The sequence below is a fragment of the Falco peregrinus genome, chromosome 1 (genome assembly GCF_023634155.1).
Source record: "Falco peregrinus isolate bFalPer1 chromosome 1, bFalPer1.pri, whole genome shotgun sequence".
Classification (NCBI taxonomy): Eukaryota; Metazoa; Chordata; class Aves; order Falconiformes; family Falconidae; genus Falco; species Falco peregrinus.
The window spans coordinates 86641326-86660849 of NC_073721.1; the positions used below are offsets into that span (position 1 = coordinate 86641326).

Sequence of the window (19524 nt, forward strand, 5' to 3'; positions counted from 1 at the left end):
TCCTCATATCACTAATGTGCTTTAGAAAATGTTTCCTGCATCTCAGGTACCTACTGTTTATGCTGCAAGAAAGGAATACATGGTACTTTATGCAAATAATAAGACATGCCTTCCTTGAATAAATTTGCAGTTTAATTCAAGCCTGTCGAGGAGTAATAATGCAGGGTGATAAACAGGCATGCAGGGACAATTCCAGCACTATCATATAGTCTACAAAAATCTGTATCAATTCCCTACTATGGGCACACTGCTTTTAACACATGTACATCACAAATGTTATCATTTACACTTGCATCTCTTTTTTAAAAGAGTGGATGAGAAGCCCCATTGATAAATGATTTCTGAAATTAAGTATACAATAACTGTAAAACATGATGGTAATAGTTTAGTGTGGTTGAAGCGGCACTCTTACTCCAAGCTGCTCTATTTTGTGCTTACATAGTCTGACAACATTATCCTTTAAGGTAGTATTCTTCTGGGGGAAAAAAAAAAAAAAAAGAAAAAAAAAGGGTTAATTTTGTTGGAAAGTAAGCTTCCAGAAGAGATTTTATTGTGGGGGTTTTTTCCCCCCTGAAATTGGTGAGATTTGTAGTGGTTCTAATCTCTTCTGAAAATCAATTCCAAAGCCACGGACTAGGGCCCTTACTTAATTTTCAGTACTGGAAATTACAACTCCATTGAGCCTAAAGGACAGAAGCAGAACTAGAAGGCTAGATGAGACCTACTCCAAGGTCACCTGAGCTCCATCCACCGACGCTACTGAAAGTAAGGAGCAAGGCACTTCAAATTTGATCTTGTGGTCAACAAAGAACCGACACAGCACATAAGCTAATGGAGCAACAAGCTCTCATCATCCTACTTTTATCAGTTGGGTCATTTCACACTGAAACAGCTGAAAAGCACTGCATTATTCTGAGAAATAAACTATTGGAACTCTAACACTCCAAGTAACAAATACATGAATATACAGGACGGGTGTCTACTACAGCATTTAACAGGATGGGAGTGTATTTTCCTGATCAGTTTTGGATAGAAGACAAAGTGCATTCTTGCCTCTGGGAATCCAGGTGTGCATATGCAGTATAAGCATTTTAAAAATTTTACTTCCACTAACTTCAACATCAAAAAGTAAATGTGCACATCACCTTAGGAAAACACAGAACAGAACACTATTGAATACTAATATGAACACTAAAACCAAATCTGAAGGTATAGAATAAGAATCAGGGAATATTTGAAAGCTAAAATATACCTTCCTACTTCTTGGTTTATAATTTGGGCTTTCTTTAATATATTATAGTATTTCTATAGATGCATACAGGAGGGTATGCATGTGTGTATATATATGTATTTTAATACACATAACTTACATGTATGTAATGAAATCTCAAGTGCAGAACATAGTCTAGGTTATGTTTCCCACGCTTATGTTCTTCATAACTTTATTTTTGTTCATAATCAGATACCTTGTCATTATACAGCTGTCTGAATAAGCAGTCCAATCAATTTTAAATTATTAGTTAATTCAACAAGCTGCAACCGTCCTGAATGCACATTTCTAAATCATCAGTAAACCAAGAGTCTCCTTACTACAGACTGACTGCAACCTCTCCCACATACATATTATTCATCACTTTGGGTCCCCTCCATTCTACCTGATCAAATCATAAAGAGTGATTTTAATACTTCAGTTATATACATCATCCCATCCAGTCCAATACTGCCAGTTAAAACAAACACATTATTGTAAGAAAGAATAATTGCTATTGATTTTACTTAGAATTTCAAAGTTGCAATATAGGAACTCATATGCTTGTGTTTTCACACTATTTTCAATTTTTAATAAGAGAACTTCAAACATTATCTAGAAAGTACAATGCTCTCTGAAATGAAAATCAACCTTCAACCAGCAAATAATATAGCTTCATAAAGTTACCTTGGCATTTTCATGCTGCCTAGGTTAAAACCACCAGAAATTGATTTGCTTTGTTTTTGAATTGATACTTGGTCAAGTTAGAAGTTGAATCTTGCATTATATAACCAGATATGACTTACTGCTATGACAGAAAATGAAGACTCTCATAGTCTGGCATGCACAAATTAGATTGCAAACCACCAAGTGTTTTTTTGCTACCTACTTTAATCGCAAAACCATATGCTTTGAAAGAATATGGAAAATAAAATAAAAAAAATATGCAGCAAACCCATAATTACTTCATAGTTACATTAAACATTTTGATTAAAAGTAAAAGGAAGTCTTACCAAGCACTTTTGAAAAAAAATTTATTACACTTTCACTGATATGTCTTCACTTTTCAAAGCTGTATACTGTTCTAAAAAGCTGAATGAATACAGTAAAAGGCAGAAACATAGGTCAAGGAAGAGTGATTGAATCGAGCTAAAATTACTTAAAACATATGTGTCTACAAACGAGATAGGCGTTTGGGCTTACATTACAGTTCATAGAATCAACGGACTCTAGAGTTACCAGACAACCAGCCAGCAGGACTCAGTTCACAAAATGACAGATTAGTTGATGTTGGGAGAAAACTGCAGAGCTTCTAGTTCAAACCCCTGCTCAAAGCAGGTTCAGATAACAGCAAGTTGCTCAGGGGTGTGCCCAGCCATGTTGCAAGTGTCACCAAATGGACAGAGAAGTGGATGGAGAGTCCACAGCCTCTCTGCCGACCTGTTTCTTTGTTTCAACACCAATTGCCTAAATATAGGTGTCCAGGCCACCTTAGATGCTTTTGGATTAATGAGGCATCCACAAAAGAAAGACAAAGCAGATCCCTGTTCTTTGGGGGCAAGCAGCTATATACTCAACTCTGGTATATAAAATGTCATTATATATACCCACGCATGGTAATTGAACAGACTAATACATGTCTACTTAAGAGTAAACTTAAATGCATTCCAGGCTTTATTGATTACTAAGTCCCTCATCAACGATAATGGGAGACATAAATAGACATCTGAATGTATTTCTCAGTCTAGCACTCACTTTCTACCATAACAGCAATCATAGGCAACAGTCACTGAAATTTTTTAGGAACACAGACCACGTGATCTTGCATTGCCCTTTCCAGCTCTCCAGAAATCTATCTAACATTTTATATTAATTTAAAAAGATATACTTACAGCATGTGCTCCCTGTACTGTCCGTACAAGGTTGATTCCTTTCCACACATATATATCTCCATTCAGTGCACCAGAATATGTCACTTCATCCCTGGCACAGGCTAGGCACAATATAGTTTGGAGATCACCAGTTTTGCCAAAAACACCACGTTTTGGTGTCAATGAATTGCCACACAAGCTCCAGAACTGCAACATAAAGTGATTTAAAAAAAAAGGATACTTCACTAATATCCTGTAATTTAATGCATACACCTGAAAGAGTAGTACCTTACATCCAAAAGACATCATTCATACCATTTTCCCTGCTTCAGCTCTCCAGTTGATTAACAACTTTTTATGCTATTAACTAACTTTATCTTTCCATAAAATCAGCATTAGCAGACCAGCTGGGAAGAAGTTTTGGGTTATCAGTATTAAATCAAAAAATTATTTCAAATTATAACTTGTGAGTCAGTTGTATTTTCAGACATTTTTGAAAAGTGTTTCGTAATAGAATTATCTGATCTGTCTTTGATGTCAGACTTCCACTTTGCAAATGCTGCATTTGTACTTTATGTTACTTTGGGCATTTAAAGATGCAATCTAAGCACGTACATTTCTGATAAGGTTCCATTTGCTCTGTTTGAAAGCAGCTGGTTTTATTATAGACTTACCACTTCTCATCAGAACCACTGATCATGCAAACCAGCCATCTAAGGCGGACATTTTTGAGAACTTTCTAATAAACCATTAGCATGTGATTAAAGCAATCACATAAGAGTGAATTTCCTCCTAGATGATGCAACATGTTCTAATGACTCTGAAACTGAAGACTTGCAAAGTCTATTGAGAGAGCACAATACCTGCCAACCAAATATCCAGCTACACTACAGTTTCTGAGATCTCCACAAACAAGCAACACTGGAAAGTCAAGAAGCTGCTTGAGTAATGCAGTGCAAAATGTGAAAATGATTTATTTCATTACTGCTGACAGGTTACTCTTACATTGTCTCAGCATATTCCCTGTATACATGTTTATTTATAATGTTCACATATTTCACAGCAAGTTTCTCTGTTACCAATAATCTATTCGAAATTCTGAGCAGAGACTTCAATTAATACAAGACAATGTTAGCAGTTACAATGAACAGATTTTTGTACCAGCAATACTGTAATTAAGAAATAACCATATACTGATTAGACAAATCCCTGTATCTTAACTAGTATTTCTTTAACCAGAGTGCACAGTTGCTTGAGAAGTAATTGCACAATCACTGCACAAATCAAACACCTAGCTCTAATATCGAAGTAGGCAACATATCTAAAAAAAGTATTTCCTCAATATCAGCCCAGTTGGAATTATCTACATAACTTAAGTAGTTTAATGCAAATTTTAGTACATGTGAGTTAAAAATACAATAGTATTACAAACATGATAGTTATTGATACCTGAAAGAACAAGAAGGGATAGCTTAAAAAAAACGCACAACAAAATCTCTTGCCTGATCCAAACACCTATAAATCTATAGGATTCAGATTTTTACTTAATGTTTTCTCAAAGGAAACACCAATTATTTTTAAAATGCTATTGGTATTTAAAAAGGCTTCATAGAACCTTAAAAGTTGCCCAGATAAACTTTTCCTTATCTAAATAGATATGCTTTGATATCATAAAGCCACCTTAAATATACTAAATCACGGCTGGCAAATACTAGCTCACTTGGCATAATGGTCCTTTTAGATCTTGAAGTAGAAAAAAAGATCATTATTAATCAAGCTTATGGAAATCTGTAAATTACATGCTAAACATTATGCTAAATCAAAGATGTATGCAATCTAGCCAACGTGTTGAACGGTTTTTTTTTCAATAAACCATTAATACATATTAATCTAAAATTTTGTTGTATAAAAAGCAACACATTTTTTCCCCGCTATAGGAACCTACACATAAGAGCAATACAGAACTTTCAAGCTGCCATCTACTGCTGTTATGTGGTAACACAGAAGACAGTGCATGGGAAAAGGCAGTGACTTTAGGAGACATATTTTATGGCAGTCAAGCATTGATAATCCTGCTGAAAGAGCTAAACCTGAAAAAAAAGCTGTTTCTGCATGGCAGTTGGTACATGAATCAAACAAAGTGTTTCTATGAAACACTACTTGAAAAAGACATTAACTGGCCAAATTATGAATCCTGTAACAGGTACAGAGTGCTCAAAATGACAAAGGTAAGAAGAACAGCAGGGGAAAAAAAAAGAATTAAAAGAAAGATCAAGCATTTTCCTTTCTTTCCACTGTATCCTCATACTCTCAAACTGTAAGAAATGGTTTTTCAACTCATTTCACCTCCGCAGTGTAACATCTATTGTGTAAGAATCAGAAACTTGTGTATCTGGACTCACCTTAACATATACATCCTGTTTTTGTTATTTGGGATTTCAAACAGTGTATTTTAGACAACCTAAATTTTAAATTATATTACGATCATTACATACAATGCTACCAACAACTCTTTCATTCCTTCTGTCAGGGCATGAACTCTTTCAAGTAGAAATGGCCTGTTTTCCACTATATGTATCTTATAAAATGTCTAGGGTAGTCAGGTGTGATCCATGATTCCAGTTCCTAAGAAGTAATGCTATTCTTACAGAAGACTTTTCATATTATAATTATATATTCCTTTTAGAGTCTATTTTACATATTTTATAGAGTACAAACAACTGCAGTTTAAATATTTAATGAATTAACATTTATTTCATTACCTTGATGTGTTTTACACCACAGCTGACGAGCTTGTTTGGCTGGTACAAATCCCAAGAAATATCAAATATCTGCATAAAAGAACCCAAGGATGTCAGCAGAGATGGCCTTTCTAGTATGGGACAGTTAAAACAGTAAAAACTTGTAGCAAATTAACAGTCTGAACTGCTTTAATTGGAACTATTGGGATGTCTTTTTATAATCCCCTCATTCAATACTGAAATTGCTATAGCTCATATTCTGTTTGGTATTTTTTCCTACAGTAATTAGAACATACGGTACAAACAACATTAAGGTTCACTTAAAGACTAGATAAATTTAAATAATTATTTGCATTTTGATTTCCTATATGGGGATTTGGGTCTAGGAAGTGTATTAATTTTGCACTTCCCCTACATGCTTACAGCCTCAGCAAACTATAGACAAATAAACAGCGAGTTACACATTCTGTTTTTGAAAGAGAGGTAAATATCTTAAATATCTTTACATACTTTAATACATATCCAAGCTTTATGCAAATTCATTTTCTAAAACAAACTGGTTTTTGTTCAGACATAGTTTTAGTATGTATTGACAGACATGGTTTAACAAACTAAAATTGTATTGACACCCAAATTCTTCAGTTATACTTACTCTGTCTGTATGACCCGGAGCCATTGATAACAATTTTCCTTTTCTCCAGTCCCATACACAAACTGTGTTTTTTGAATCCAAACCAACTGAGACCAAACGCTAAAAATGTCAAAATTAAACAAATAAATAAAATTAACTCAATATATTAATGAAAGGTAGTCACCATTTTGCCTGATAACAAATTCATAATGTATTTGAGCTAGTAGCTACATTTTGATATGGAAGGAAACTAAAGATACAACATCTTATGCCAAAGCTTCCATAGATGCTTCTCTTCAGTTACATCATGATCATAAAGAAGAAAGATCTTCTCAGATAAGAATATATTTCTGATTTATAAAGTTTAATACATAAAATTATATACAGCACACATGGCAAGCAGCAGCCAGGAGAAATTTGTTCAGTTTATGCATGAATTGTGACATCTTAATCTGTACAAATGAAAATTTTAGGACAAAGGTTTTTTCACTGTTCAGTAGTTAATACCTGCACACATTAAAGACAAACTGAGTTTCAATTTTTATGTAGATTATCAAAGTGAGTTTGCAACAATAAAAGCAAACCCCAAACTTCATTATTTTTTTCCCAAAGTCAGAAAACTATTCCCAATAACATAATTACTGTCTGAAAAGCTCCAAGATTATGAGAAGAAAAAGAAACAAATTAAATACAAATGCTATCCATATGCTCTATTTATTAATGCCAATTTCCATTTTTCAGACACTGTAAAGTCCAACCTTCCTATTCCATCTTTGAAGGAACTTTGAATTCATCTCAGAAGGAACATCAGTTTCAATTCCAGCTAAACCTCCAAGCAGTTCAATTCCAGTCGTACCACAGAACGAGGGGCATAAATGCAGAATAGTTTTACCACTATGTATATCCATCACAAAAAAATTGGGTGATGCCTTTCCAGACAGAAGCTGATACATGGACTTCTCAAAAAGGGAGATTAAATTATGTTCTTAGGAGAACCGAGAACTAGAAAAACTTGTTACCAACCAGGACACCCCCACAGTGGAGTATAGCTCAGAGAAGAGCAAAAAGCCAGCAAGCTCAGGGAAGAATATACCATAAAGAAAGCTGAACTTCTCTCAAAACCAGAGAGATTGTAGGGTAATCTTGGGTTTAGATAACACAGCTGCACCAGAGAATCATCAGGTTCCCAAGACAATTAACAGAAGTGAATCAAGAATAAATAACTAGCTCTTCCTGAGCTAGCCAGACTAGTTGGGGGTGGGAAAGAGAGTGTGAGTTTGTGGCACAGCCCAACACAAAATATAAAAACTGAACAACTAATAAAACAAACTTTCAAGAGACCTTGAGCTTGACCTCACTTCAATCCACATATTCCTTCCTAGTGACTGGAGATGCCGCCCAGCATCGTTACAGTGATCACATAGAAGCAAACCAGTAATAGGAACCACATTTTTCTTGTGATTCATCTGTATATTGCAATTGTTTGTGTTGTGATTTCAGTATATTGCTGTATCACTATTAAATCAAAACCCCATGTAATGCCAAATGTATCAAATAAGTATGTTTAATATCAAACATTGAACCCTCTAAAAGAACCTGGTCAGTGACTCCGACAAATTTGGATGTAAAAGGATAGGCAAGATGCAAACAAAGATATTTTGCAGATCTTCCAGAACTGGATTTGTGTTCTATTCTATTTCCATACGGAGACAATTCTGGAGATGCAGATCTTGAAAAACCTGTATCCAACATTCCTTTGAAACCACAAAAAAATGCAATGAGAAAGGTGATCATACAGAAATGCTGAGAAAAGTGGACAGCTTAAATTCTGACCATTTATGGCTTTAAACATAAGAATCAGTACTGGGTACTCCTAAAACACATCACAGACAGTGTTTTTTAGAACACAGAGTTAGGGGACTTCAATCCCAACTAAGATATATTTTTGACCTTAAATTATTAAGGCTCTTCAAGAGGAAGTGATGCAAGTTTACACAGACAAGAACAACACAGAGAAAAGATACCCCTGTCAAGTAGAAATTAAGTTCTGTAAAGAAGCTGACTCCCTGAACAATGAGAAATCTAAATGATAAAATCTGTTCTAATAAACTCAAAACCTCCTGAGAACAATTACAGCATGTTTTAACAGCCACAAGTTACAGCTAGGATTTCCTCTATTTGTGTTTAATAAAGCTCCATGTGATACTGTCTTAACTAAGGACAGCAACTGGTCTCTACAATACATCCTTACTTGAGAAAGCAGTAGTAACAGATATTGACCTTTTTAGCAAGCAAAAAGAACCGAGATCATAGCTAAATCTGAACATCACATTGCAAGGCTAAGTGGGAAGGGAAGAAGTGCTGTATAAATCCATGCGAGCAGAACTGCAGAAAGGACTTTCATGGCCAATACTTCTTCAGCTGTTACCTAATGTGTATTTTCCATTTCTAACATGTCAATCAAGAAAGCCTCTTTACACACAGGAGCAAGTGTATGGTAAAAATCATCTCCCTTATAAGTAGCAGCTCTGAGAACCTATTTACTGCTCTTGAATGTTTTGAAGTAACAAAATTATAATCCAACAGAACCTTTTTCCTGACTCTTAGATCCAGGATACATGAGTCTGAACAAACAATCAAAATGTGGAGAGCCATCAACAAGTGCAAAATGAGTGATAGAGAAGGGGATACTGCCTGAAGACATTCAGAGTCCAAGATGAGTAACACTATGGGACTACCATCACTTTGTGCACAAGACATGCCCCTGCACAGGGGAGGTCCACTATCTCTAACCATTTGGTGTAACCCTAAACTGTGGCTCACAGAACACAAGAACCTCCCTAACATCGCATCTTCATTCAAACTCTTTTGAAGTTATAATGTTCTTGCCAAATGTGATTATTTGTCAGTCACTACTAATTTCAACTTTTTTCCTCAACTTCAGAATAAGCAGAAAAAACCTGAGTCAATACACTTCCTTAAAAAAAGAAAAAGCTACATAACAAGATTTCTGATAGATAAACAATTTATGTGCTTGAAAAAAGAATAGCCATTACATACCTGACCATCTAAATCAAAAGCCAAGCAAGCTATACCATGTGTGTGAACATCTTTCAAAACAGATACAGTTTGCACAGTGTATGAGTCCCACACGCAGATGTATGGTTCTTTTCCAACTTGACCTGTTGCCACCAACACACGTTCAGGATGCAAAGCAAGGCTGCCAAAGAAAAAGACATAAAATATTTTTGCATGAAACTTTTACATTTGCCTAGTTGGTTGCATTAATATTTTTCCTTTAAAATTATTTTACAATATTTTCTCAATGATACTAGATACTAACAAGTAATTTTGTATCACAGATTCCACAATAGCTGTAAAATTCCCTTGATACAGTAGTACATGCCACCACCTTTCTTGAATTTGAACCTTCAAGCCTTCTCCAATTAAACTACCTGCAGAATAGCCACTAATCCTCTGTTCCAAAATACAGGGTTTATTATATGCACTAAAAAATACCTGTTTTCCCTTTCTTTCTCTGTTCTTTTAACATTTAAAACCGCAAAGGATGGACAACAAAAGTTGGTGTTTAGTTATCTAGGCACCTATCGTCAATGGAGAGAGATGCATCTCCGTAAGTACTTCATTCCACATACTATATGATGTCCTTTTTATGAGGGGATTGAATAGCCTTCTGAAGTTATCTCTCTGCTGATTGTACAGCAAGCCAAAGCATGACTAGCTTAGACTAGATGTTATGTCAACTTCAGATGACTAAACTGAAGTGAGATTAAGATTAATTTAAATATCTTAACTTTAATAAAGAACAATTGGGAATAGTTGATTTTGAATAATTAATAATTTTTCACATTTTTGACATTGTAGAGAATTTTCTTATAGTTAGCATTTTCATCTTTCAAAGTCCGCAGAGCACCAGCACAACTGTTTTGTTAAATCCGGGATCAAGCTAGAAAGCATGCTAGTCAGCAAGGTACTTTTTGTTTATGCAAGCAAGCTGCAAGGGAGGATATGAGATCTGTAGATTCATATTTCATAATAAGAAAAGGAAGAAAGAATATATTTTAACAGAAACCCTAACAAGCTACTTCATAACATTCTATACAGACTAGGTATAGCAGTCCAAAATCACGTGAGAAATACCACAGAGTAATGATCTTGAGAAACTAGAGGACAGAACCACTAACAATATATACTGTATCTATTTATCCTCTCAACATCACCTGGAAAGGAAAAAGGTTAAGCACTTTGCAACAGTAAGATGATCTGACACCTGAACACAGATCTTGATAAATGAAGTTCAAAGGGTGAAGACAAGGGGAGTCTATAAACATAGAAGAAATAGCCAGAATAAAGCTAATCAGGAAATGACCAGAAGAAAGATCTATCTCAAAAGATCGATACTTTTTTTTTATATATATATTGAAAAAAAAAGCAGCAAGAGAAAGCCATGTTAGAAGTTGCTTAGTATTTCATACTACATTATGCAATACATTTCCCTCCCCTACTTTAATATAGCTTTTTAATATTTCTTGATGTATTCCACATGCACAACTCAGAGGAACCTTTAACTTCAAACTCTCTACAAAAGGTAAAAATCTCTGGACCTCCGTGGTGGGTTGACCTTAGCTGGGTGCCAGGTGCCTACCAAGCTGCTCTATCACTCTCCTCCTCAGCAGAAGAGGGAGGGAGAAAATAAGACGGGAAAAAAAGAAGACTTGTGGGTCAAGATAAAGGCAGTTTAATGAAGCAAAAGGCGTGCACACAGAAGTGAAGGAAAACAAAATATGTTATTCTGTCCTTCCCATCAGCAGGCGATGTTCAGCCACTTCCCAGGAAGCAGGGCTTTGGTACACTTAGCAGTTGCTCCAGGAGACAAGTGTCGTAAATAATTAATGCATCCCCTTCCTCCTACTTACTCCTAGCTTTTATATCTGAGCAGACATCATATGGTATAGAATATCCCACTGGTCACTTTGGATCAGCTGTCCTGCTATGTCCCCTTCCAAGATCTTGCCCACTCCCAGCCTACTGGTGCAGGGCAGGCAGGTTGGACAGACAGCTGTAACTTTTCTATGGGAATTCCTCTTCTTCGCTACTCTGCATTATCCTCAGCACTGGGATCAAGCAATCAACGTTGCCCCACTTTGCTTCTCTTCAATTCCAGAGTTATTTCTCAGGTTCTTGCCCTCCTTTATTTGACAGGGCAACTTCATCATTAAAGAGCAATGCAGAAGAGCTGGCATGAAAAACTTAATACATTTCACTTCAGTTCTGCCACCTAATGCTGACCAACACCTGCCCATCTCCCAGAGCACACGCAGGCAGATGGCATACACATGGAGAAAAAAGAAAAGCATCTGTAGGGGGAGAAAATGCTGTGTTCAAAATGGCCTAGTTTTTACAATGCCACCACAGAGGGGGAGAGATAAGACCACGTGGACAATAAAATTGAAGAAAAGAAAGTAAGTGAAAAGAATAAGCAGCGGGGGGAGCAGGGAAGACAGAGACTGAAACTCAGAGAAAAAGTAAAAACACAGCAGTCTTATGACTGATTCATGACTCTTCAATCCTGTACTTAACTCTGCTATTGGTGCATTGTGCAGGTTCAGAAGGTGAAAACCACCCCACAACTGTGACTTTGAAAAATGCTCAGGCACCACCCACCCTGGATGCACACACATGCAAAAGCAACCCTATGCCACACTTTACAAAACACGCCAGCAACCAAAAATTAGCTTAGCATGGTTTTAAAGACCAAAAGTGACAAATGCAATGCATCAGAGATGGAAAGGACAATGGTAAATGCACTACCAAGGGCCAGGAAAACACTGTCCTAGCCCAGGCGTGCCAATTAAACCCACTTGAAGCATATTAGGTGAATATAGAGAACGTTTCCTCTCTTTCTAATTAATAAATGTCAACTACTAACCATAGTAATATCATAGTATTAGTTCTTTCTATATCATGATATAAAATACTGACTTAAACAACCGAGGTCAAATTCTGCCTTGATATTGGATAATGCAGCACATATTAAGATCCAAAGCCTGTATTTTAGTCACAACAGATAATGCTGTAGAATTACTAACGCCATTCCCCTATCATTTCAGTCTCTACTGTAAATTGCTACTCTAGACAGTCACTGGAAGTAGAAGAAAATGCAAGCTTTTTTTTTTTTTTTTCTTTTTCAAAAACGCCAATATGGAGGGATTTCAGGGAAACTGAAGAGCAGAGGTATTCACAGTGGCTGAGGAAATCCTTACCTGAAAACACCTTCCCTCATCATTTCTTCCAGACCAAGTTGCGAAGGATCGGTTAATGTATTTTATCTCACTGGCTATCAGGACAAATGGAAAAGGGAAGCATGGAAAGAGTCAAGGGACTGCAATTTCTATTATCAACACTAAGAAAAGGAACTGACACTCTTATTTACATTATTTTTATCTGAACTGTGACTGATAAGAAGATGCTTCTTCCTTAATATGCAAGCCTTTGCTACGATTACACCCACAGGGCACCATGCAGAATTCCAGGTCTGAAATTTTGAGTTCTGATCAAAATTCAAGGATTAGACTCCAGTTTTAAGCAATATGAAGGACTTTTTTAATTCTTTGATTGGACTACGAGTGATTAAGTAACTATTACAGGCATGGAAATTAATACAAAAATACAGTATCTTGGTCTAACCTCTAAAGTAAAAGTATTGATACAACTCACATTCAGGAACTTCCATTATTAAAATAGTCCCAAGCAATGCATTGTAAACAGCTTCTTAGGGCAGAAAGAAAAAATATAACTAGAATGGGTGCCTGGATATGGATAACCATAAACATTTGCCATACAGAGACCGTGTTGGCTCATGGGCAACAGGATCAAGCAATGAGAGCAGAGTTGTCTGGATATCCCTAGTAAAATCTCCAAGACACTTCTACCGAGGTGTTAACAGTGTACAACTACCGAGATGGTAGTTGAAGTAGTTGCCTACTAACCACCCACTCAGTCCCCGAGGACAGGCAGAAAAGCACGAGTGCAGCTTAGCTCTTAAGACAGCTTCCAAATCTGTTGGTGTGGGCTCTGTAGACTTAAGTACACTGTCCACCTCACATTGATTTCCTTGCATTTTTTCTCCTACAGAGAAGGAGGATATTGCTTAGTGGAAGGAGAAGCTCTGCACTCAGGACAGAACTCAGGTTCCTTTTACTGCCCCAGTAATAAAAGCTGGGATGACCTATCCAGGTTAGGCTGCTGACGCTCTGCTTGCATCTAGCCCACACAGCTAGACTGTAAACTTCTGCCTGGTATCTTTCCTCTTCCTTGAGGATGACTAAGCTGATGAACGAGATATTGCTGCTTGTCCAAAAAAGGAAACAAACATTCCTAATGAGGCAAGTTCTTCAGGCTTCCTTGCTTGCCTCTGGCCTTTCTGACCTGGGCTTTAAGAGCAGATGTTAGATATAACGTAGTGTCTCTGAAGAGGCAGATATGAAGGAAAATGTCCAAAAGGCAAATGTGACCTTGAAACAAAGCAGGAACTAGGCTAACAAACTGCTAAGTCAAGTTAATTTTGAAATTGGATATAAAATCTGTTACTTCTCAGAAGAGTTCAGAAGTAGAAAATTTAAAAAATCTGCCTGTCACTATTGCAACAAAACCAAATAGACCTGCAGAAAACAGATTTCTACTGATATCTCTGACTGACAGGTCTTTTCCTAGACATAGTCAAATCAGGCTGAAATAGCGTAGTACAATTTTAACAGCATACTTAAAAGGGGTATGTTTCTCAATTTAGTGCATTCAAGCTCCTCTTTTATACTTTGTACAGAAAAGGTTCTTTCTCTCTTCTATGGCAGCACATAAGCATTCCCACCATTTTGACCAGATCCATGCACTGTACAATACCTATGTTAGACTACTGATATTATATAGTAATGGCAGCCTATGAAAAAAAGTATAAAAACTGTCCATACTGTGTCTGCTTGGGATGAAACCAGAGACATGGACATGACCATCCGATTTGTGTGAGGTCTGTAGTGGCAGGGGATCCTGAAGGAGAGTAGTCTATAATAAACTACTTTTTTATTTAAAAAAATGAAGATTTTTTTCCATCTTTACTTGGGTTTGTGCTGAGCCATTAACAGGCATTGATTAATACAGACAAGCTGCAGACAAGGATACAGTATTAAAGATGATGTTTCCTTAGCAACAATGAATATCCAAGAATATATTCATGTGACTACTCCTGATCTTCATAAAACTAGGGCACCAGTAAAAATGCACAAAAGAGTACCGCAGTGAAATAACAGCATCTCAGATACCTATTAAGAGTTAATTTCAAGTGTGTGATTGTTTCCATGAGTAAAGAGACAAAAAAAAAAATATTTTCATTGTATGTTTACAGATATTTTTTACATACAGTTGTGGATATTTTCTTATTTCCTTTCATTTATCCATATTTCCCCAGAAAGTATGACAGGAAAAACTGTGAACCATTTCTGTCACACTATTTAAGTTGTTAAAGCAGAAAGAGCTCTAATCAGCAAATATCTCTCATCAAAGTTTAAACAGATCAAGTCAGAGCACACTTACTTCCCGTAGACAAAACAAAGCAGTACTCATGATGGAGCATCACTACTGGGTCTTCCATACAGTTACTGTCATAGCATCAATAGTGTCAAATACAGCTTTCTATATTCCTTATATATATAGCTTTCCATATTTCCTTAAATTATATAAACATCCAACTTTAAAGTAAGAGTCTGAACTGGAGACAGGGAAGGTGGACTAAAACTGTACATTGATTACTCCCAGCTACAGCTTATGTCATTACTGTTCCATATCCCCACCCCACCCACCCCACCCCCCCGCCAAATCTGAATGGTTTTATATTAACAAGCAACATTTTTAAGCAATCTAGAGGACCTTAAAAATCACTTTGGGCTCCTATCTGTTCTGAAACTCAGCAGAAGGCAGGGGGAAGAGCAGATGAACTTCAAAGAAAAGGAAAAAGAGTGAGCACAGTTAATGCTGGTGCAAAGTTCCCAGCTCATCAAACAAAACTGAGGAAAAAGATTCTGCAAACTGTATACCACTTTATGCAGATGCCCATTTTTGTATTGCATAGTCATTTCCTCCACTGCCAAGGAAGGGACTGACTTAAGCTTTCCAGTGAAAGAGTTACCATCTCTAGCAAAGAAATTAGAACGAAAGATATTCCCCTTCTTTTCAAATATGAATGATTTTGCAAGTCCCAATAGGAGACCTCATGTTTTGACTGAGAGGGGTGCTAGGTTTTTTTCCAAATTTTATGTGATCTTAACACTTTCATCACCAGGTTTTCACTCTGAGGAAAGTTTCTTTTCTAACATGACCCTTGAACGAGAAGGCAGCAAAATTACTTGCATTTGCCTAGCAAAACTCTTCTCACAGAAAAGTCAGAAATAACATATACTCCAAAATGACTTGGAGATAAATTTGCTAAGACAAAGTCCTATTATCTTTTACTAGCTATTAATATAAAAGAAGCAATTCTGATTATAACAACTGGTCGTACAATAACGTGACGTACTAAAGCCTGGAGATAATAAAGGAATGGAATCCCACCTAAAAAAATATCCACCTTCCTTCTTTCCTCATTAGACAATGCAAGGACTTTAGAATCATTCTTTAAACCATTATTAGATACAAAGTGTCAAACATAACCTCCCTAGTACCAGCAACAAAAAAGCAGAAGGAGGGGGGAAGAGGAAAAAAATATAGAAGAGCAAGACCTATGGAGAGAAGAGGTACTTCAATAGCTGCCCCTAACATAAGGAGGAGGCAGCCCAGCTATTCACCTCCTCTTGGCAACTACATTTGATGACCCAAAAGGGATCCCTTAACAAATCAGGAAGCACTCTTAAATAATATGGTTAGTATCTGTCAGTCACAAAGTTAGAAACCACTTCTTCACTCCTGAATACAACTGGTGAAAAGTATGCAAACCTAAAAAATTATCATAGATCAAAAAACTGAGGTGGCCTAAAATTAAAGTGAAAATACCGATTTCCCATTCTAACCATTTTACAAGCTAACTTAATTAGCAGAAGTAAAGATTATCATGCTGTAGCCACTTAATTATGTGAACACTGAGACAAGCATGGTTGTAAAATCAGAACATTTACTTTAGAATAAAGTTTGCAATGAAATACAGGCTAAAAAGGGAAAGTGAATGACAAAAATCCCTATCACAGTTACAATCGCTCATTTTTTATGCATGCTCATTGCACTGTTTGCCAAATTAGAAATACACAGGACAAATAATTTAAAGGTCAAAGAATCATTTACTTCAAATCTTTTAGACAGGAAAATTTCAAAAATTTCTTTCCAGAAAAAGGTTATTTTGGATGCTTCTGACCTCAAGTCAACAAAAAAAAAACTTGCTTGAGGTACAATCTTTCACTATCATGATAAAAACCTTCAAACAACCCTTTATCCAGTCATTACTGTTTGATGCTTCTCCACAAGAGATACACAGTTTTTAACAAGATTAATCTTCTATTATTGTAGAAATTTACACTATATCTTCTAGTATTACATTAGGAAAAAAAATCACAGATTGTACAATTTTCTTTCATATTTCTGAACAAGTATATTAAACATCAATTCAGTCTTCTCTCCTATGGGATATATTATGAAAAACCTAACTGACTATGTGAGAACTTAACATCTGAATATTCAGGAGTGGAGTCACAGAATAATTAGTGACAACTTTTGAAAGGTTCTTATTTTATACAGAAAGGTCACCCTGATAAAATTAGCAGTTGGCTTAAAATAAGGAATAGTGGGAAGAAAGCAGTGGCAGAGCTGTTAGTGAAATAGGCTGAGATAAGCACAATGCTCTGTGCTTCAATGGACTGTACTTCATTACCAACCAAAGAAGGTTTAGAGCAGAACAGAACACTAAGTCAATCTTTATCTTGCCAACTCAGAGGTGTTCTCCTACAGAAAAGCAAAGCTAAGGACATCTGTAACACTTGTCTCAAATTTACCATCCCAGCATCTAACTTCATGCCCAGAATGGTGAAATGAGCCAAGGCACCACTTACAAGTTGGAACAACATCTGAACCATTGTTTAGAAAAACTATAAAAAAATTTGATGGAGGCCACGGAGGTATTTACATGAAATACTGTCTGCTAAAATAAACAGCTCCCCACACATACCAGAACCATAAACATAACAGAAAAGCAGCATGGGAAAATGTAAGAATACTACAAGGACTCCAAGGTCAATGCGTATTAGGTAGGCAATGAAAACTAAAAGCGACTAAAAAGAAGATGATGGATAAAGAATATTCATGAGCAGCACTTTCAAGAAAATACAACTCTTCTGCTCTGAAATTGTGTTTATCTCAAGAATACTGATCCAGTTTACCTCATTGGGAACAGTCATGTAATGTATATTCATTATCATAAGCATATGCTGTAACTAGCAAAATATAAATTCACAATTATTTTAAAATTCATTTATTATTGAAAAATATTCCAAAGACTATTCATTTTTATGGCATTAATTTCTGTGGTAGAAGCAGCAGCAATTCATAAAGCAGTAAGTGAAAGACGAACTGGTAACTAAAAATGCAAATATCATCTGAAGTGCAACATCGATCTAAAAAACCACCAAACCAAACATTTACCAGTTCTTCAAATTTTCCTGTTATTTCCCTGAGTACTCTGGATGACTGCTTAGCTAAATGTCACACTCACCGCTATAAATCTTGAGGCAATTTCCAAATGCTGTCAGATGCCTTGTCTTGATCTAAGATAAAGCATCAATCACCTTGCTTGCTCTTGTAGAGGGATTATAAACAGGGAATGAGGATTAACGCAGTTCTAAAAGTCAGGAGAAGGTTTATACAGTTGTCAGCTAACCAAAACATAAAATTAATCCACTCATTCTGTGTGCATACTATCTTGATATAATGAAGGCACTTCACCACCACTCACCTTAAATATCTAAAACATGTAAGTATTTTTAAGTGACTTCTACTGTTAAGTAGGTTTTGGGTTTTTTTCCCGATTGTATGTATGTGTAATGTTTTCAGGCACCTGCAACTCAGCAAATTGAAGGGTTACTGTTATTTTTAACATTATATCCAACTAGATTTAGTCACAAGAAATGGACCACGTAAGCAGAAAGAAGTAAAGCAGTAAAACAATTCTTTTACACCTACTCTTCTAGAATATTGTTATAAAACTATGCCATATCTACAAATTTCATTCTGCAATTCTGGTAGAAAAAAAATATATAATCAGAAGTGAAAAGTGTGAGCTAGAGGTAAGAACAGAGTGATTTTACTATAATCATGAGCACTTTATAAACATGATTTTCAGCTTGGACACTTTTGCTTTATTTTTAGGTCTGGTTCTTTGCCTCAGTTTTGTTTCTGTTCTGCTCAGCTGAATTTTTCACCTGAATCAAGCACTTTTTTTACAGATAATTTTATGTTAAATATTTAATCAATATAGCTTGTATGAAGGCAAGGGAAGCTTGAATTACAGTACATCCTATAGTCAACACAATGTAAAAGGCAAATGAAAAATTTCCCTGCAAGTTGTCTGTCACAGATCTGGCTAAACCATCAGTGGAAGTACCACTTGTGGCACCTATAAAGCCAAACACTGCTCAAAATGACATTATTTCCTCCAAAGTTACATCACTAACTCTTTGGACCCATTTCTCTTGACTCTTCAATTCAGTGCTCCAAGGAACATCCACTAAAGTCACAGCAATCCTTGTGCAGAAGAAAGTTCAAATCTGAACAGAATGCCGGGGTCTGCTCAGGTGTCCAGTGCCAGCCAAAAATCCTACCCACCATCCACTGATTAGACACAGGTTGTTCTAGAAGGATGCATAGGTGACGATTTTCTGAAGGTCCTGGTTCTAAAGACTGGATATTCATCCCAGCAGTTTGTTAGCTGAATCAAATGCAGAGAAATCTCTTGGAACTAATTGAAAGCGTACATGTAAGATT

The 19524-nt window shown here is 36.2% G+C and overlaps 1 protein-coding gene across 1 annotated transcript in view; it reads right to left on the reverse strand.

Moving 5' to 3' along the window:
- The window catches only part of EML5 (EMAP like 5), a 110817-nt gene that overhangs the window by 79406 nt on the left and 11887 nt on the right, over positions 1-19524 (reverse strand). The window contains exons 2-5 of the mRNA XM_055809733.1: positions 9553-9712; positions 6514-6612; positions 5883-5951; positions 3142-3327 (exon numbers count right to left, since the gene is read on the reverse strand). Coding sequence (XP_055665708.1) covers positions 3142-3327; positions 5883-5951; positions 6514-6612; positions 9553-9712 — 514 coding nt within the window. The remainder of the gene's footprint in view (positions 1-3141; positions 3328-5882; positions 5952-6513; positions 6613-9552; positions 9713-19524) is intronic.